At 38.0% G+C, this 21,109-nt stretch overlaps 2 protein-coding genes and 1 long non-coding RNA gene across 3 annotated transcripts in view; 1 reads left to right on the top strand and 2 right to left on the bottom strand.

Moving 5' to 3' along the window:
- The window catches only part of LOC111194347 (uncharacterized), a 22,258-nt gene continuing 1,149 nt past the window's right edge, over window positions 1–21,109 (top strand). Inside the window, exons 1-3 of the long non-coding RNA XR_002651033.2 lie at window positions 1–772; window positions 3,149–3,219; window positions 6,415–6,500. This is a non-coding gene — a long non-coding RNA (uncharacterized LOC111194347). The remainder of the gene's footprint in view (window positions 773–3,148; window positions 3,220–6,414; window positions 6,501–21,109) is intronic.
- LOC103044177 (NACHT, LRR and PYD domains-containing protein 3) lies at window positions 3,232–17,137 on the bottom strand. Its single transcript, XM_007255198.4, has 6 exons — window positions 16,690–17,137; window positions 7,235–8,951; window positions 5,732–5,815; window positions 5,541–5,624; window positions 4,201–4,278; window positions 3,232–4,077 (listed from the first exon to the last, which is right to left on the bottom strand). The coding sequence occupies exons 1-6, from the start codon at window positions 16,991–16,993 to the stop codon at window positions 3,747–3,749; spliced, it is 2,598 nt and encodes an 865-aa protein (XP_007255260.3). The 5' UTR covers window positions 16,994–17,137; the 3' UTR covers window positions 3,232–3,746.
- The window catches only part of LOC125803894 (ADAMTS-like protein 1), an 11,422-nt gene continuing 7,622 nt past the window's right edge, over window positions 17,310–21,109 (bottom strand). The window contains exon 7 of the mRNA XM_049482487.1: window positions 17,310–20,834. Coding sequence (XP_049338444.1) covers window positions 20,728–20,834 — 107 coding nt within the window. The 3' untranslated portion in view covers window positions 17,310–20,727. The remainder of the gene's footprint in view (window positions 20,835–21,109) is intronic.

A 21,109-nucleotide genomic window follows, 5' to 3' on the forward strand; every position in this document is an offset into this window, starting at 1 on the left:
ACGGTAGAATTGATTTTAATTTGACACCCATTCTCCCCACAGTATCCACTAAAATTGAAGACTAACCCAGTTAAAGGGTATACAGAAACACAGGGACATGGTGATGTCACTGGCATGGGTGTGTTCCCATAATGCATTGGGGTGCCTTTGGTTTGTATTTAGTTAATAAGAAAATACTTTTAATTGGAGGAATGTTGGGCAGGTGTTGTGGTGTTAGTCTGTGTTGAAAGAGTGTTTTAGTGTGGTTGTTTTTTGTTTTGTTTTATTGACTTTTGAGCACTCACCATCATGATGAAAGTGTTGCTGTTATTAAAGGCTCTAATTTTAAAAGGTAAATACTTGAAAGTGGAAGAAAGAAACTACGAACTACTATTGCACTGACTACTTTACAAAAGCTTATTTTACAACATCAATGTAATGTAATGTTAATTTATATATAGCTGAAAATTCACAAAAAACCCACATTGTTTAAATTGTATTTAGGTGGAGTGGAAAAACAAGAAGAGCTAGCTAGATAAAAGTTTCTTTAACTGTAAACAAAGCCCTCTAACTTGCAGCCAGAGTGCCAAATCGTGAATTACAAGGACATTTACATTCATGCTGTAAGATTGCTTGTGAATATTATGTTTCTAAGGAGTTCCCAAACAAAGTTAGCCTGCTCCATGCTAGCCCCGTAACTCTCTGCTCTGTACAAGTTCAGGCAAAAGACAAAGGAGACTGCAGGAGGTGCCTCAAACCTTTCCAGAGACCATTCACTCAACTCTCTAAACAGGTTTGGAGCTTTATCATCTAAATGTGTGTGATGTTAGCTAATAATGTTATCAGTCTGTGGTGCTGGCACTTAACTTGCTATTAGCCTGTAAGCTAAGTTAATGTTATCAGTCTGTGGTGTTAGCGCTTAGCTTGTTAGCCTGTTAGCTAATGTTATCAGTCTGTGATGTTAGCACTTAACTGCACTCATTCACTTTACCAGCCTTAAGATATATACCATATACCATATTTGCACTGCTAATATATACTATTCCATCTTAAAGAGTAACTGTTTATTTTACCTTGAGTGTATTGACAAATATCTTTCAATAATGATTACTTATCTTAGTATCTATAATTACATAATTATTGTGTGAAACCTTGTATTGTATATGCATTAACCAATACTCACATTATATTTGATCATTTTTACTCACAGTGTATTTTACACGCAATTATATAGAAGATTAACTAATAATCACAATATATTCTTTACATATATAGTAAAACATTGTTTGATCAGGCATGTGACTAACACAGACTCTATTATATGACAAATTAACCCACATGATACATTTACTAACACATTAACATATAACATATGAGATGTAGCTCAGGCTTGAAGTATTTTGTTTACTGCAGGACCCTAACTAACGGTCATCAACTCGACTGGTACGCTCGGTACGGGGCTAAATTGCTACAGAAAAGGCTTTTAGATCAAAGCGGTCTTCTGTGTGTGGGGGAACCTGCAGCGGCTTCAAAGAGGGGGGTGACGCACACACACAGATAGTGCCACAATGTTTCATTCTGGAAGAACACAGTCAAGGCCAAACACTAGTGGTCCGGTCAGACACGTGAAACTTGAGTACTAACACGTGAAATTACGCATGCTAACAGGAGATGATTTTAACAACGCCTCATCAACAGGCTTTACGTCATTTTGGGTATAAAACATGGAGTCAGATCAGAGGGGGGTCAGAACTTATGCTGGGACGGCTGTCAGACGGTCTTTCATGTGTTAGTTCTCCTGAATATTCAGTACTTTGTAATAAATACTTGGTTTGCTTTCAGCTTCACTCCACCTGTCTGACTCTCTCTATCAAACGAACACGCAGGGGAGTTGTACCCCGGACGAGAGGTGGGGGTAGCCCACCTTTCATTTTCTTTTCTACAACAATCTCAATCACCATCAATATTGCACTATTGTCTTACGTATGTTTATTGTGTCTTGTTTTTTTGTACATATAGTGTCTCCCACTCTTTTATATTATATATCTATTTCTTTTTTACTTATATTTATATATCTATTTCTCCCCACACTACTGCACCTTGTTTTTGTCTCATGTATGTCTATTGTGTCCCTGCTGTATTGTACTCATAGTGTCTCCCATTCTCTTTTATTATATCTATTATCTGTACTTGCTGTAAAATTGGGAAGGAGAGTAACATAATTTCAATTCTCTGTATGTCCTGTACATATGCAGTATTGACAATAAAACTACTTGACTTGACTTGACTAACTTGTTATTAGCCTGTTAGCTAATGTTATCATTCTGTGGTGTTAGCGCTTAGCTTGTTAGCCTGTTAGCAAATGTTATCAGTCTGTGGTGTTAGCACTTGTTATTAGACTGTTGGCTAATGTTATCAGTCTGTGGTGTTAGCGCTTAACTTGTTAGCCTGTTAGCTAAGTTAATGATATCAGTCTGTGGTGTTAGCACTTAACTTGTTATTAGACTGTTAGCTAATGTTTTTAGGCTGTGGTGTTAGTGGATATCTTGTTAGGCTGTTAAATATGGCTATTCCTCCATAATGTGCATAACCTTATTGGTTTGTGCTGTTAGATGTTTGCTTGTTATGGGTCTGTGCTGTGTTATTAGCGGTTAGCTTGTTAACTTTAATATTCATAATATTAATATAAAGTTCAGAATCAACTTTCAACAAATATCAAACTTTTTTTTCCATCTGTAGACAGACAATCTATAGAGATGGCAATTTTGCTATTTTGTCAGATGCCACATTCACATATTTTGTGATAGGCCTGTTTTGCGATTGTTAAATCACAAATTCTGTCTGCTGTGACACGTCTCAGTGTCGATCAGTTGTTTCTCCTGCAGAGAAAATACAGAGAAACTGAAATAGAGAATATGCAAATTCAGCTTCTCTGTCAAGTAAAAAGGGAAGGCAAAACTATGTGTAGTGAAAGTAAACAAGAAAAATAGGAAAGCCCCTGATGTGAATGTGGAAATATGGAGGGACTCTCCCTAATACAGAGTGAAGTCACAATTAAACAGTAGAATTTACATTTCTTCACCCCTGATCCTCATCTTTTTCACTAACACACTATATACCTGCTCTTCTTCATTAACACACTGCAATTCTGCTCTTAATCTCCCACCAGAAATTTGGGGGATGACCATTGGGCAGCAACTAGACTGTACTGTTGAGATGAGTGATGAAAGCAACTGACAAGTGAGTGGAAGAAAAACATCAAATACCTTTGAATTATTTTTCAACCTGAATTAAGTAGAGTATTGCACTGCCAATCAGAACAAAGCAAGACATTGTAACATCCTATTTAATGTAAAATGTTTTTCTTTGTTCGTAATGTCACACAAATGTTACAATTGCAAAAACATTGTATAAAGTGAAACATGATAGATGTATATAAGTCACGTGAAGCAGTACTCCTTCACCAATGATTCGTAAAGCCACTGAAAGATGACACTGGGTTCACGACACATTCCGTAAACTAATATATGGAGAATAATACAATATTGCTACAAAATAAATACACAAAATGATGTTTGTAACATCAACTATAAATAATATGTACAGTAAATGTACAATAGCTTGACAAAAACACAACAAACCCATTCTTGGTTTAATTAGAAAAAAAGTGGATAAACATAATAAACAGATATTTTTTACCACCACCAATTAAAAAATCGCAAAATAAATGCGTTGCTTCTAAATGGCAAAAGTAGGTGAAAAATCCACTAGGAGGCGAGAATTGCCTCAAATTTCCTCAGTTTTCGCTGCACATCCTCGTCCTCTAAGCACTGTTCAATTCGAATTCTTATAAGTTGAGTCAGGCTGCTGTAGAAGGCCTTGGCCCAGGAGCTTTCTAGACTACAGATAGAGATGTCACACACTTTGTGCAGAAATGTCACAAGCTTCTCACTGCTGCTGACCTCACATCTCTGAAGAACCCATTTGGCCCAGTCCTCCCACATACGGTCATCTGTGAAGGACACGTTGAAGCACTGGCCAGAACTGAGGTGGTTGAGTCGCACTCCTTCATCATTATTGACGTTGTTCCAAATAGCACTGGATAAATTAATGGGTGGATGAAGAGACAGACAGAAATGTTATATTTGAGTCACATAGCCTTTTTAATGCTACAGAATTATGCTATTAAAAAATACCAGGAAACAGCTATTCACCACTTACACGACTCTCTTCAGAGGATATGGAGTTAAGGCCATTAGTGATGACAGGCCTGCAAAGCTGAGTCTGTTCCCCTCCATCCTGAACAAAAATGGTTAGATGGTTACTGTATCTACAGGACTGTATTTGATATTACATATAGCAGTTTTTACAGAGACAGCTTACAGTCTAGCCCTGTACTTCACATCATTCTGAATCAAGATTTTCTATTAAAAGTGAAATACAGTCTATGAATAGGCTTAACCTCTGACTGGGAAACTTTCGCATAGCTTCTATACTGTTTAATGAACTAAAAAGAATGTATTAAATGTTTTAAAAATTACATTTTTATAGTTGTTTTTTATTTGTTTTAAGAAAGGAATCATGAAATGTACATTAACCTTAAAGCCATCAAATAATTGCTGAAAAAAATATTTTTTTTTACGTTAATGTTTACTTAATTTCTGGCCACTTATTAAAAAACAAAATATTAATATATACATACTTTACATAACTTTTCTTTTGTATTATATTTGATACGTATGAAATGTATTGCTCAGATCAGATTATTTTAAACAAACACAACTCTTATATGTCCATGAAAGGACAGAAACTAGAGATACAAACGTAACTAAGGAAAGAAAAGAAGGGCTAAATGTTGGTAGAGAAAATATATTAATGGGAGAGGAGAAAACATTAAATGAAGAAATAAACAATGTTAGAGAAAATCAATAAATACATAAATAAAATCAAATGTTGCTTTTATATATTAGTTTTCCTTTTATTGGAGAGTTTGTGTGCGTGTGTGTCCATGCGCGCATTTACTGGGAGATTATTTTTTAAGTAGGCAGTAGTGTTAAGTTGGATATTGGATCTCAGTTTTATTTGTATTTATGATGGAGTTGATTTTGTGGGGTGATTACTGTTGGACGATGCTAATGATGGGTGTCCAGATTAAATTATATTCATTGATTTTATTTTTGGCAAAAGCAGATATTTTTCCATGGCTATAAAATCTGTTAATAAACTTTTTCATTGATTCATAGTGATGGCGTTTTTTTATTACACAGTTAATATCAAACTAGAAATTAGAAATCAGTGTGTGTTTTCTGCTGCATGCAGTGCACAGATAGTCCACCAGAGAGCAGGAAAGATACATCTTATCATTTTCATTTATTTATAATCATTAAACTCAGTTACTTTAAGATGGAGGGTTTTATTTGAAGCAAGAGTGTAGGGTGGAATAAGGGTGATCTCAGGAAATTAAATCTTCACACTATGTGAAATAATCCAGTTTTACCATTTAAAAAAAAAAAGCTAATATAAATGGACGGTCAGTTAAAAGTTAGACCATATCTACTCACCAAAGCTCTCTCAGTGTTTGCTTGCACTTAATGGCATCTGTGAGCACTAAAAGCTCCTCATCGCCAATGTCAGTCCATCCCAATCTGTGTTTGTGAGGGAAGTATACAGTAAATGATTTCAACATCAGAATATTGTAGGTGTTGTAGGTACAGTAATGCTTAAATAAATGGATAAGAAGTGAATCACTCACCCTAGTTCCGTTAAAGTGTCAGATGCTTCCACTACCTCAGCAACAACCTTTACTGCCTCCATGTCCAGATTGTTTTCTCCCAGCCTGTGACATATCAAACATGAGTCTGGTTAGGAGTTGAAGTAGAAGGGAGTGCAAAGCGGTTTTTAATTCATTATGTGATTAGTTAGTCCAGCCACGATGTGCTGCTTCAATTTTACATCTGAGCTCTGTAGGTTTTTATAGATGTAATCACAAATGCTTATGTTCTTTACATTCAATTGGACTACGGCGTGTACATGATACCCCCTGAACCCAAACTATTGTGAATCATGGAGATCCAAAAGGTTCAACTGTAGGGCCTATGAAAGTGTAAAGAACTGAAGTGTAAGCTTACATACAGGGTCTACCAGGTTAAGCACTAAACACAAACAAACCTGATGTTTTGGAAATTAGGTGAAAACTTTAATCACTTTAATATGATCATCTGGTGTATCACCCTGAAATGCTTTCTGTACCACCAGCACGTACCACAGTTTGAGAACCACTGGTCTAGACTAGGGGTGTGTTTAAAAAAAATGATTCTTCAATTTAAATCGATCTTCATTTGAATGATCCGATACCGATTCATATAAACCCGAATCGATGTTTAGATTTAGCCCATTTTCCATACAGTTTTAAATTCTCGCGTTTTATCTCGCCAGACCATCCTTACGAGCATCGCCCGCTGGCTGGGGTAAGCTGGAGGCTGGAGAAGAGGAGTCGCACTGTGGGGAGTTTCTGTATAAATGTAAGTAATTTTCTTCTGTATTTTCGCTCACTACTGCCTGTGTTTATCAAACTAGTACATTAAACACTGTTTTAAGTTGTTTTTCAGTGTTGTTTTTGCCTGTACTTTATTTAAAGTAAGACTTGACCAGCTGAATTTGTCATTAGCTTAGCGGGTTAGCCAAATCACCAGGAAACCTAACCACCCTTTAGCCGGGTTTACTAGCCTTACACGCGGCCTGTGCGCTAAACTACCCCCAGCTATTAGCGTCAGGCAGCCGTACAGTGTAACAGGTTTAACTGTTAGAAGGAATAACTGTAGATTAATCTGTAACTGAGTGATTTAATATATAAATAATGGAATTATGATCGAGTTCTCTATAAAACGCTGTTACTAATGCAGATTATTTTGTTCCCAGGGATGAACTTGATTACCGGCCGAGGAAGAGGCTCTTATAACGGGCAGCTGAATTCAGACCGTCTGGTTTTTCCTTTGAATTTAATTGACCTTGTGAATCAGAATCGAATCGAACTGGAAAATCAGTGACGATACCCACCCCTAGTCTAGACCATGGTTTACATCACCTTTCAGACCTGCTTTTTTGGTTCAGACCAAATTAGAAAGTCCAAAAGTCCATACCAAACGAGGTAGATGCGAAAGCACCTATAGATTTACATGATTTTTAAAATAATTAATTCTATAAACCAATACTAAGCCTAGTGTCCAATCGTGAGTAAAACAAACAGTTAACTCACCACAGCTTCTCGCATCTTAGCAAGTAGGGCAGCAGTTCTCTTAGGGCTTCTGCGTTTACGTTTGTCCCAGTCAGATCTAGCTCAGATACAGTCTGGATCTGGATTTCTTTGAGAAAGTGCTTTAAAGCATTGTAGTCCATGGATGAGAGAGGCACGTCACTGAGGTTAACTCGCAGCAGTTGCAGCTGAAGCTCCTGCAATGGAAGAACATCCTGTTGCTCTAGAACACAGTGCAAGTGTGTGAGAATGTAAGCTCCGTTCTCGCACAAGGCTCGAATATCGGCCATTAGCTGTGTTCTGAAGGACTGCGTTTTATCCTCCTGTGGTCTGAACCCGATATTTCTTGAGAGCAGTGCTTGGTTCCTCTCTGAGAGCAGACCAGAGAGGAATGTGGTGAACAGATCCAGGTTCCCTGGCAAGCTTTTAATGCTGTACTCAGTGCCAGAACCTAACGTGTCAGATAAGGGTACTTCCGCCATGGCAGAGTAGAGTGCTGCAAAAAACTCCTGAATTGTGAGATGTGTGAAGGAGTACACGTCTTCTGTGCAGCCTGGTTCTTGAACAGAGGTCTTGTCTAGGAAGGTGCTTACTAGAGCAGAGTTTACTATTTCATCATCACTGCTATAAAACAGAGTCTCTTGATTCATTAGTTTCTGAAATGCCAATCTGCCTAGCTTTAACAGGACATTTTGGAGACACTCTTGATGCTCCATACCGTGGCTGTCATTGGTGGAGTCAACTCGATTCTTTGTGTGTGATTTGACCAGTGCCAGCAAGTACTGCACGTAAATGTCTGTCATTGTTCTGGGGCAAGCTGTGGATAAACAGATGTTCTCTTTCAGAATGCTACAAACAATGTGGCAGAAAGCCGGGATGTAGCACAGCGTGAGCATCAGTTCATTTTTAGCCGCAGTGTCAAACATCTCAGAAGCTACGACTTCATCCTGGAAGAAACGCTGGAAGAAGTCACGGATCTCGGCAGTGGAGAACCCAGTGATGACCACAAAATAGTCAATAGCTCCTACAGGGATATGGCTTATAGCCATGGGTCTGCTGGTCACCAACACTGAAGCTCCAGGGAGGAGTTCACCCAGCATCAAACTGGATAAAACCTCCACAACCTCCCCCTCATCATCAAGCTCGGTCAGATATGCGTCCACATCACACCCTCGGTAGTGCTTAAATTCATCAAAGCCATCCAGAATGATCAAGAGTTTGGTGTCGTTTTCCGTAATGGCATCGAGATGTTTAGCCAGGTGCCCGTTCTTCTTCAGAATCAGTTCTCGAAGGCTGACTGGCTTGCTGATGAGGTTCAAGTCCCTAAAAGTCAAGTGGATAATGAAGTCAAAAGACTGGTGCTCCTTGCCGTTGCTGAAATCACTGAGGATCTTCTGAACAAGCACAGTCTTGCCTATACCCGCCACTCCAGTAACCAAGATCTTCCTGCTTTCTTGTTCACCTGTTTCACTGGAGAACAGCTGAGCCGGTTTGATCAGTCGTTGCGCTGAAGCTTTTTGCTGAAGAGAAATACGTTGCCTTCCGAAAGTCAGGAGCTCATGCCTTTTGATCTCTAAACTGTGGTGGCCTTTCACGATCAGCAGATTGACGTAGTGTTCAGAAAAGGGGATCTTCTCTCCATGCCGTGTGTTATAGTAGAGCATGCAGTCGCTTCTGCGCTTTAGGACAGCTTTGTGCTTTTCTATCAGCTTTTGGTATTCTGAAACATATTAAACAGACAGCGTACAACTGCAAGCGTTAGATAATAATAGGGTGTAATTAAAATTAAGATACACTGCCTGGCCAAAAAAAAAAACGGCAGCAAAAAAAGCACCATCTTTAGCTTTTATTGCAGCACACAGTCACTGTGGCATTGTTTCGATAAGCTTGTTGCAAGATGTTACAAGATTTAGAATCTGACCGCTGCACAAAGCCTTCTCCAGCACATCCCAAAGATTCTCAATGGGGTTAAGGTCTGGACTCTGTGGTGAACAATCCATGTGTGAAAATGATGATCTAATGCTCCCTGAATCACTCTTTCACAATTCCAGCACCATGAATCCTGACATTTTCATCTTGGAACATGCCTGTGCCATCAGGGAAGATAAAAACCATTGATGGAATAACCTGGTCTATATTCAGTATATTCAGGTAGTCAGCTGACCTCATTCTTTCAGCACATACTGTTGCTGAACCTAGACCTGCAGACCAACTGCAGCATCAACTCCACATCATTTACTTAGTTAAATCCAGGTGATGACTTTTTTGGGGGCAGGCAGTGTATATTAAAGTACATTATGATTATTAGGGTTCAAGCACCGAAGGTGCGTAGAACCTTATTGTTTTTGCTAAGATTTTTCTTCTTATTAGGGGTTCGAGCACGCAGTGCTAGAAACCCTATTGTAATTGTTCTGATTATTATTATTATTATTAGGGGTTCGAGCACGTAGTGCTAGAAACCCTATTGTAATGGTTCCGATTATTAGGGTTCAAGCACCGAAGGTGCTTTTTTCCTCTGAAAAAGCAGTTGTGCAGACTAAACCGTAAGCCGTAGAGACATGAAACTTGGTAGGTAGATGTAGGATCAGTGCATCTCGGAGGACAACAAAAATAGTACGGATTGGTCAAGTGGTGGCGCTATAAAAAACGAAATTCATTTTTCACAATTTTCTCAATAACTCAAAAACCATAAGACCTACATTCAAAATTCTTTTTTTATTGGATTCCTTGGGTCAATACCTACAACTTTGCAATTTGGACCTTGCACTTCCGTATATATATATATATTTTTTGCTAATTTGCATAATATGCAAAACATACTTTTGCGAACTAGTCCTAGGAATTTTGACCAATCCTGGCATGTTTGGTATCAAAATACTCGTGAATATTGAAGCATGCGCTTCAATATTCAATAAGAAAAAGTTAAAATTTGTAAACAATATGGCCGCCATATGCAAATTAGTCCTTCCGGATATATGCCCCATTCACTCCAACAGTTAAATTTGGAACACTGTTTCTCAGCAACCGTGCAACCTAGCAAGCTGAAACTTTGCATGCAGAATCTATCATACAGCCTCTAAAGGATGTTCAAAGGGCAACTTAATCAATCAACATGGCTGAACACCATCAGCCAATCAGCATTCAGCAGACATTTTGGCAGGCTGAATGTTGCCCAATCTGGATGACACTTGGCAGTTATGTTCAGGTGGAGACACTGTAGTGACCTGCAAAGTGCTGAAACAATCCGGCCACTGGGGGGCGCTGTTCCAAAAAAACTAGTATATGTCAATCATACTGTACTATTTTGACATCTAATTGTTTTTGCCATATTTAGTACAATGGCTCTGACAAATTTGTAATTACAACTATGTTCAAAAAGTGCTTTATTAATTTATAATTGCTAATTGTTTGAAAATAGCTATATTGAAACTAGTCTCTGGATATTTGGCCTATCACCTCCATTTCGGTCTTGTTGCACACTGTAGATTCTCTAGGTAAATATTCATTAAAAACATTTGTGAAAATTTCACATGCAATAGTCTCCAGGCATCAAACAATCTGAGCGTCCTTGGAATTTCTAACCTAAATTGTTGTAACTCTGCAGTATTTGCTCTAATCTCACAATGTTAAAGACCTCTGTACAATATCACTCTGATGAAGCGCCATTTAATACAGAACTAGATTAAGAATAACTTGACATTACATGTCATATCAGAACATGCACTCCTTTGTGCCCGTGCTCAACATTAATAACAGGTGAAAGACTTTTGATCATTTCTAAATGTGACAGATTGTCTCCAATTGTGTTAGACCTTCTTACACATCACCATCCTATGCTCTTGTAGGCACCATTGTGCCAGTTGGTGCTTGATGAAGCACCATTTAATTCAGAACTAGATTTAGAATAACATTGTTATTACATGTCATGTCAGACAATGCACTCCTTTGTGTTAATTTAAACTTGTTTGGTCAAACATTTCAGCTTTTTTTGCACAGGTTAAAAGGTCAATCTGAACATCACTTTGTGAACATTCTGGTTGAAGCCACCTGATCAATACCAATAACATGTAGATACCTTTTGACTGGTTCTAACTCACTTGATGAATATCCTACAAACTTCAATAGATTTGTATGTGAATTTTAGCACTGATCATGTTGAAAGGCCTCTGCTCAACATTAATAACAGGTGAAAAAATTTTGATAATCTCTTAATGTGACAGGGCATCTCCAATCATATTAGACCTTTCACACATCACCATTCAATGCTCTAGTATGCACCATTGTGCCAGTTGGTGCTTGATGATTGCCGCTTGCGGCTATATTTAGGGGTTCGAGCACGTAGTGCTAGAAACCCTATTGTAATTGTTCTGATTATTATTATTAGGGGTTCGAGCACGTAGTGCTAGAAACCCTATTGTAATTGTTCTGATTATTATTATTATTATTATTATTATTATTCTTTTTCTGCCATAGAAGTGATTGGGCAGAAGAAACCGTAAGGCCTACAGGGCTGAGACTTGGTCATATGGTAGTACTTCTCACCGCTACTCAGATTCAAAAGATGAGCCCGATCGGCCTCAAGGGGGCGCTATGGTGAAGGTCAACGCGTTAGGCCTTGTAACTCCCACGCCCTGATAGCTAGAGCAAAAATTCTTGCATTATATGATTCCTTGGTTAATGGCAAATCAAAAAGGTTTGCCATTTTGCGAACTAGTCTGTGGATTTTTGACCAATCCTGACAAGTTTGGTGTCAAACAACTCAGCAGAGTCCCACCCTCAATAATTATCAAAAAATCTTGAAATTTGTAAACAAGATGGCCGCCACATGCAAATTAATCTTACCGTGGCACACCAAAATTCACTCTAACAGCTGTAACTTTTGAATGCTTAAACTGAAACTAATGCCGCTTTAGACCTTTGGTCCTAACATGATTCTGAGGTAGCCTGTCAATCTGTGTAGACATACGCCCCCAGGGGGTGGAGCCAAAGCTAAAAATCTGTTTCTCAGGAACCGTACAAGCTATCAAGCTCTCGTTTGGCATGTATCATCTGTGGCCTATGTCCTAATGGTCTACTGAAGGAAAATTTGATATGTACATTTTTGTGGTCGCTATTAGCCAATCAGTTTCCAGCAAGATTTTGACAGGCTAAACAATCACCAATCAGGACGACACTTATACTGTACATGTATATGAGGGCCTTCTATCATCCATTAAAATATGGCATTGACTGGCCTCTAGGGGGCGCTATAGCAGAAAATCATTTATATCTAAATGTACGTGTGGCCCAGTCATAGGATTCTTTTTTATTTGTATGCTTTGCTGTAACCTTTACAGCTTTGTAATTACATGTCTTTACCAAAAATGTATTGTTTTGCATCAGTGGCCAATAGAGTAAAAATTGCACTTTTCAAACTAATCCCTGGATATTCAACCAATCAAATCAACTTTGGTCTTGATGCAATCTTGAGACCGAGTAGGTAAATAATTATCAAAAAGAATTTGGAATTTTAACTCTTTGTGGCCCCAACACCTTGATCAAACATGTACGTGAAAGCCTTTTCAGAGTTATTTGGCCAAAACTCTGGCAATGTTTGCGGCATGCCAAAACTGTTGAAGCTACTAATTAACAATGACATTTCAAGCACATGTGCCAAGTATGAGCCAAATAAGTCTTCAGTAGGCTCTACAGTGACAAATTAACTATTTTCAATTTATTCTATTTATCGCTATTTTCCAACCTAAATGGACAGAAGATAGGAGCCTTTCATCCTATCAACACACAAATTTATACACATATATAGACTGATAATCTGATCTAGATTGCAAATTTTCAGCCAAATCGGACATGTTTTCCCTCTACAACGGCTGGAAAACTACAGCAATTTTACAGGCCTCAAGCCTGTATTATCGCTTTTTTCAAACCTAAATGGACAGAAGATAGGAACCTTTGACCCTATCAACACAGAAATTTACACACATATATATACAGACCACTTGATCGTGACTACCAATTTGGAGCCCAATCGGACTTTTCTTCTCTTTTTAATAAATAGAAACACACTGACAGGAAATGTTCTGTCTTACTGATAGAGTGATAGATTTCCAGCAGGTTATATGTGGTCTCTTGCTGCGCTCTGGTGGTCATTTGGTGAAACAGCTACAGTTGAATTATTCTAAATTAAAGCTCTGCAGAACTTATTCAATCTTGCTTGTCTTGCTTAATTGAACATATTTATCCTTCTTGTTCATGCTGGTCAGCCGCCTGGGTCATTCTTGTTTATGCTCCACCCACTTAATTTTTTTTTTAATTTGCATAATATGCAAAACTTACTTTTGAGATCTTGTCCTTGGCTCCTTGACCAATCATGACATGTTTGGTGTCAAACCAGTTCAGCAGAGCTTACTCCTCAATAATTATTTAAAAAATCTTTACATTTGTAAACAATATGGCCGCCATATGCAAATTAGTTCTACCGTGGTGCAGTAAAATGTCTTTAACACTTATAACTTTTGAATGCTTAACCTGACATTAATACCACTTCAGTCCTTTGATCATTACATGATTCTCAGATACCCTGTCAGTTTAAGTAGACATACACCCCCAGGGGGCAGGGCCAATGCTAGATAGCTGTTTCTCTAGAACCATACAAGCTATCAAGGTCATCCTAGCCAATTATCATCTATGGCCCATGCACTAATGGTACACCAAATACAAATTTGACATGGACACTTTTGTGGTCACAATTAGCCAATCACATTCCAGCAAGCTTTTGACAGGCTGAATGTTAATCAGGTCTAAACTTATACACTATTATTGATATTATTAGTTATTGATATGCGCCTTTTTCATGCCTCACTGCTAGGCTCTCAGCAGGATTATTGTGGCTTGTATTTTTTCAACGTAAGAACTGAAGTTGTTTCACCAAATGCCCACAAGAGTGCAGCAAGAGACCACATAAAACCTGATGAACACTACAGCTCAATTTATTAATGCTTTTCAACTAGTTTACTCACACCACTCATCTGGCATTGTCATTACTGTCTTTATGGTCACGCTGGTCACCTAGCTTGGTTATCCAGTTTGGTGATGCCGGTCAACCAGCAAAATGTTTTAAGCCTAACTGGCCTCCAGTGGCCTCTTTGCCTGTAACGCTTGAACCCCGTAAATCGCCGCTTGCGGCTATATTTATTATTTCTCTTATTCTTTTTCCTCTGAAAAATCAGTTGTGCAGCCTAAACTGTAAGTCCTAGAGACATGAAACTTAGTAGGTAGATGTAGGATCAGTGCATCTCGGTGGACAACAAAAATGGCACCGATTGGTCAAGTGTTGGCACTATAAACAACAAAATTCATTTTTCACAATTTTCTCAATAACTCAAAAACCATAAGACCTACAGTCAAAATTCTTTTTTTGCTCGATTCCTTGGGTCAATACCTACAACTTTCCAATTTGGACCATGCACTTCCATCTATATAGATTTTTTGCTAATTTGCATAATATGCAAAACATACTTTTGCGAACTAGTCCCAGGAATTTTGACCAATCCTGGCATGTTTTTAATCAAAATACTCGTGAGAGCAGGCGCTTCAATATTCAATAAGAAAAAGTTGAAATTTGTAAACATATGGCCGCCATATGCAAATTAGTCCTTCTGGATATATGCCCCATTCACTTCAACAGTTAAATTTGGAACACTGTTTCTCAGCAACCGTGCAACCTAGCAAGCTGAAACTTCGCATGCAGAATCTATCATACAACCTCTAAAGGATGTTCAAAGGGCAACTTAATCAATCAACATGGCTGAGCACCATCAGCCAATCAGCATTCAGCAGACATTTTGGCAGGCTGAATGTTGCCCAATCTGGATGACACTTGGCAGTTATGTTCAGGTGGAGACACTGTAGTGACCTGCAAAGTGCTGAAACAATCCGGCCACTGGGGGGCGCTGTTCCAAAAAAAACTAGTATATGTAAATCATACTGTACTATTTTGACATGTAATTGTTTTTGCCATATTTAGTACAGTGGCTCTGACAAATTTGTCAATACAACTATGTTTAAAAAGTGCTTTGTTCATTCATGATTGCTAATTGTTTGAAAATAGCTATATTAAAACTAGTCTCTGGATATTTGGCCTATCACCTCCATTTCAGTCTTGTTGAAAACTGTAGAGTCTCTAGGTAAATATTCATTAAAAACATTTGTGATTGTGAAATTTCACATACAATACTCTCCAGGCATCAAGCAATCTGTGCGTCCTTGGAATTTTTAACCTAAATTGCTGTAACTCTGCAGTATTTGCTGTAATCTCACAATGTTAAAGACCTCTGTACAATATCACTCTGATGAAGCGCCTTTTAATTCAGAACTAGATTTAGAATAACTTTGTAATTACATGTCATATCAGAACATGCACTCCTTTGTGCCTCTTCTCAACATTCATAACAGGTGAAAGACTTTTGATCATTTCTAAATGTGACAGATTGTCTCCAATTGTGTTAGACCTTCTTACACACCACCATCCTATGCTCTTGTAGGCACCATTGTGCCAGTTGGTGCTCGATGAAGTGTCATTTAATTCAGAACTAGATTTAGAATAACATTGTTATTACATGTCATGTCAGACAATGCACTCCTTTGTGTTAATTTAAACTTGTTTGGTCAAACATTTCAGCTTTTTTTGCACAGGTTAAAAGGTCAATCTGAACATCACTTTGTGAACATTCTGGTTGAAGCCACCTGATCAATACCAATAACATGTAGATACCTTTTGACTGGTTCTAACTCACTTGATGAATATCCTACAAACTTCAATAGATTTGTATGTGAATTTTAGCACTGATCATGTTGAAAGGCCTCTGCTCAACATTAATAACAGGTGAAAAACTTTGGATAATTTCTAAATGTGACAGGGCATCTCCAATCATATTAGACCTTTCACACATCACCATTCAATGCTCTAGTAGGCACCATTGTGCCAGTTGGTGCTTGAACCCGATGATTGCCGCTTGCGGCTATATTTATGATTGTTATTGTGATTTGCAATCATGTATTGATTCTCATAAACACAGTATCTAGTTTTTGTGAATAGTTTACATGGTTAGATTGATGGTAGCCAGTGGTTCTTTTTGTTTAGTTTTGTTTAAACAACGGCTCATGTTTTTCAATATCATAAAAGTTTTCCTAAAATGTCATTAAATGATGGCAATATATATCGCCTTGCTTATATTAATGCAATTTATTGCAATATGTTGAATCATGTAAACCATGTGTGGTGATACATATTGTTTGACCAGGTTCTTGCCAATACACAGACCTAGAGAATAATACTTCCCAACCTGGAGAACCTGTATTTTCATTTACAGACAGCAGTGTTGCTCAGTTTTTCATGGTTTAAGATTTAGATACAACTGACAAACTAGAAACTAACAAACTTAGTCACTTAGTCAGCCCACCTGTTGTCTGTTTTGGAGCCTGATCGATAGTTTTGGAGTCAGATTCTTTAAGTTGGCTGCTGGCAGATATGAAGATTCTTGCTGCCTCTTCTCCTTTGCATTCCAATATATCCAGTACTTTGCGAACCTTTCCACGAGGCCCTTTTTCGTACAGTATCTCCTCTCGATCATCTCTGGTGAAGACATTTTTCGCGACCAGTAAATCTACAAGAGAGTCAATGTGCCACTCGAGCTTGTCCACAAGAGAGACACGGCGCTGCCTGAGGCTCCGCAGGCACGGTTCACACATCTCAGGCAATGTCATAACAAAATAATTCCTCCAGAAAATACAGTTGTGCGCTGAGTTGTCAATTTTCTAAAAGCAAAGCTTCTTAAAAATGAAATTTCTTATCCCATGTGTCTCCACTGCATGTCTCAGCTGAAGAAAGGAAGAATAATGCAGAAGGGCAGGATTACCCACACAACAAAATCTTGCTCAACAAGTTCTTAAGTGGAAACGACCCAAAACAGGAAGTCACCTCTTCTGCACTGACAGTGACTATGGTGTTTAATGACATTCATGTGCCACTGTAACTGTTATATTGAATTGAGTTAAATAATACGTTGCTACACTACTCACCCAGGGTGTCACAGAAGTATGATTTATTGTTTATTCAAAAAGGAACTGACCATAAAACTGCTTTCCTTTCCACACAAACATTCCCTCTATGATAACGCTAAACCACATATACAGTTGCAGCAGTGGAAGAATGTAATGCACACTTTATTATTTTAAAAGACAACCTGTTACTAACAAAAAAAACAAAAAACGCTGGAACAGAACATCTCAGCTGGAGCATAGGTTTGCATGCACTTGTTTTTCTACAAATTAAACAGACAAAAAAAGTGCATAAACAACATCACAATTTCCATTTACAGACCAATTGCACTTGTACAAATGAAACAAAGTAATAAATAGTTCTATAAGACAGCTAGCAATGTAAAAAAAAAAAGAAACAAGTAAAAAAATAAAAACACTCGCTCCTCCCAAAAAGAAGTATTTTCAGCAGTATTTACAGAACGTAGGGGTTTGCTTAAAGGGTCCATATCATATAAAACAAACTTTGAAAGCAAAGTGAAATCCGAGGAACTATGTAAAAAAAAAAAAGTTTTTTTTCAAAAAAAAAAAGTTTTGCTACTTTTAGAAACAGGAAAATGAGAGAAACCAACACCGCACTCTTTACTTCAGTACATCTGTCATTACAGCCTCAAACACAATGCAATTTTACAATTTTTCAATTATACCTCATTTTACTTCTCAGATTGAGAGCAACTGAATTCTATCCTCTTATGTATCTCTACATAGAATACGCTGTTTATCCACTTAACTAGATTCAAAAAATGATATTCACCCAAAAATACCACAAACCTTCTTTTAAACATCCTGAATTCCTCTATATGTACCCATTTCTCTTTCTCTCACTTCCTTACAGTGATTTAACCCACTAACTCACTGAATGATATTGAAGTTACTGGGTGTGAAATGCTGCTGTTCCACTGCAGAGCTAAAAGAGATTGCAGTAGCTTTTCTAAACAAACAGACTTGGTTTATCATGGAATGCTTACAAATCTGACTGGGCTTGGTTTTCTTAGCACGGTTAGCTAACCAAACCTGTGTGCTAATGCTGCAGAAGGGATGTTGAACAAGCCGGATCGGGATTTTAAATTAGGCTGGCAGCCAGTGTGTTAAACCCACGGTAATATTGTAATGTGAGGTTGGTAGCCAGCGTGCTAACGCTGTTGTTGATATGTTGGACGAGGTCTTATGCTGTCATAAATCCTCACAGTTAGGTATTATGATCTGTTTTGCGGAGGATTAATCCTTTTGTGAAATCAGAACAGGAATGTGATACATTTGATAACAGCTTTTGTTATTATGAGATGTCATCTACTTCCTATTCCTGATTTAGCAACACAGCAAATGGAAAAAGAAACTGTAACCAGTCTAATGGGTTACATTCTCCAGGGAGGAACAGTACAATACAGCCTTACTAATCATGGGGCCCTGCAGGAAAAAAAGGCAATAGTCTGAGGGTCTTGACTTTGAACATTTTTTTTTGCACTATAAGGCACACTTAAAATCCTTTTATTTTCCCCCAAATCATGAGTGCGCCTTATAATCTGGTGCGCCTTATGTATAAATTTTACCTGTCAGGTCGTAAGGAGCAGTAAAGCCTCTCCGCTAAAGTACAGCTTCATACTGGAGTTTTAGTAACCGCGCTAAGCCCTGGCTCGTTTGCCATTCAGAGGTGAGTATAATCGGCCTGTGGCCTGCTGCTAACCCCAGCTAGCACTGCTGGAGCTGAATTAGCATTAGCTGTTAACCATGCTAAGCGCTAGCTCTTTTGCTGTTCAGAGGTGAGTGTTACTGGCCTGTAGCCTGTGCTTTTACTGTGTTAAAACAAGCTACGTGGAATGAACCGCTAGCTAATATCACCCTGGTTTACCGGAACACTGAGGGTTGCTCAGAGTAGCTCTGTTGGGCAGCATTAGCTACTGACCGCAGCTAGCACTAGCGGTTAATGCTGCTGCACCCAGCCTTAGTAGGAAATCTGAAAATCTATGTTTACTGTAAATAAACGGAAGCGCTTTACTCACTCGTATTTTTTTTTAATTACATTTTTGTTTACTTAACTTAGCTTTACTTAACGGCAAGTGGCAAGACCTGCAGGATTAAAAGGGAAACATGGTGACACCCCTGATCCTTACTAATATCGCATAATGAGCATTATAATCTGGTGTGCCTTATAGTGCGAAAATATTAAGACAAATGAATAACTAGTGTTTCATACATAATCCCACATAAACCTCAGAAGTGAACTTTACAGACAAACAAATAAAATAAAATACAATGAGTTGTAGGATATGGCCCCTTTAAACATTGAACAATTCTGATGTAATTGCCAACAAAGATGCTGAAAACCCTTTAAAGTGGGCAACATTTAGTAAGTGACCTTTAGTAAGCAGGAGGTAATTCCCCTTTTCAGTATTTGTGGATTGCAACAAAACTAGTTGTATGTAAATATGTCTGACTTCAGATATTATCAAATAGTCATACTAACACAGGGAAGTGAAATACTAGAAGAACTGTTCTATTCTGAAAAGTGGTTAATTCTTAGGTGGAAAAATGGAGGACATCCTGACAATCTGTAAAATAGTGACATAAAAATACAAACAAAAGTTTTAAAAGTACAAATAATATTAATAACGATAATATTAATAATCAAGCCACATTTAAACATGGACCTGGAAGTCACAAGTGCAAAACTATAAGGGTTCCCATCCACTATTAAGTGAAATCTAATTTTTAATACTGGGCCTTGAGATCATTTGTTTTTTTAGTAAGACTGCACATAAGAATCCTGCAAATCTACACTGCTGTTTTAAATTCAACACAGTCTAAACCTTAGCTTAGATTTTTCACCGCAAGTCTAAAATCAAGAGCTTTAAATATTGAAGGATGACTCAATTTTGATGTAAAAAAAAAAATGTTTTTAACTGAGCAAAATAAAGTCCGATGTTTCAGCAAACCATCCTGTGCATTACTTTGGGATTAGAGTTCAAGAGTTCATGTTGGTTGTATGGGGATGGAGTGCAATCCAGTGAATTTCAACAGTCTCACAAGTCTCACATCTCTCTGGACCATCAGAAAAGCAGTCAATGCAAAAAAATAATAAAACATCAAACAAAAAAAGGAAAACAAAATATACCTAAATTAAAGCCTTCATTGAAGTCAAATTAAGGTAAACGTATATTAATATTAAAATAATAATTTGCGTCCAGTCTATATTCCAGTCCCCATTGGTTCCCTTCATGGGGCTGAATGGATCTAATCACTGCCAGACTCAGACATCCTTCAATCCCAGTGTCCGTAAACCTTCAGACCCTGGCCCTTGGAGACGGGTCATGTGTTTCAGGTTGTGTAGTGGGTATGATGGAGGAGTTCTCTGGATTAGTCTCTATTTCTGTCTCTTCTTGTATTTTGTCCTGTTAAGAGCCTCAGGTGTCTCTGCAGGACCGACAGCAGCGTGCTTTAAACTGGGGGAGAGGACACAACTCCAGCTGTCGCACCTTCTCGCAGTACCTGGTGCTGTCCCGACATTCACCTGTCAACACAAAAACACAAACACATAAATGCTGCATTATGAGCTCATTTTAATGCCACCATCAGGAATTTTTGAAGTAACATTTATTTTAAGGAGTGACATAGTAATAGTTATGTAGCAACGGTTTCCTGCAAGGCCAAATCAAGTCCAAAGGTTTAAATCCATGTTCAGTAGCAACTACAACTCCTTTGTGAAAGAATTTCATTGTACGAGGAAACTTGTTTCTTACTGTGCACATGACAATAAACTCATTGAATTGAATTGAATTTGTCTGA

This window comes from Astyanax mexicanus, chromosome 8 (genome assembly GCF_023375975.1).
Source record: "Astyanax mexicanus isolate ESR-SI-001 chromosome 8, AstMex3_surface, whole genome shotgun sequence".
NCBI classification, from domain to species: Eukaryota; Metazoa; Chordata; class Actinopteri; order Characiformes; family Acestrorhamphidae; genus Astyanax; species Astyanax mexicanus.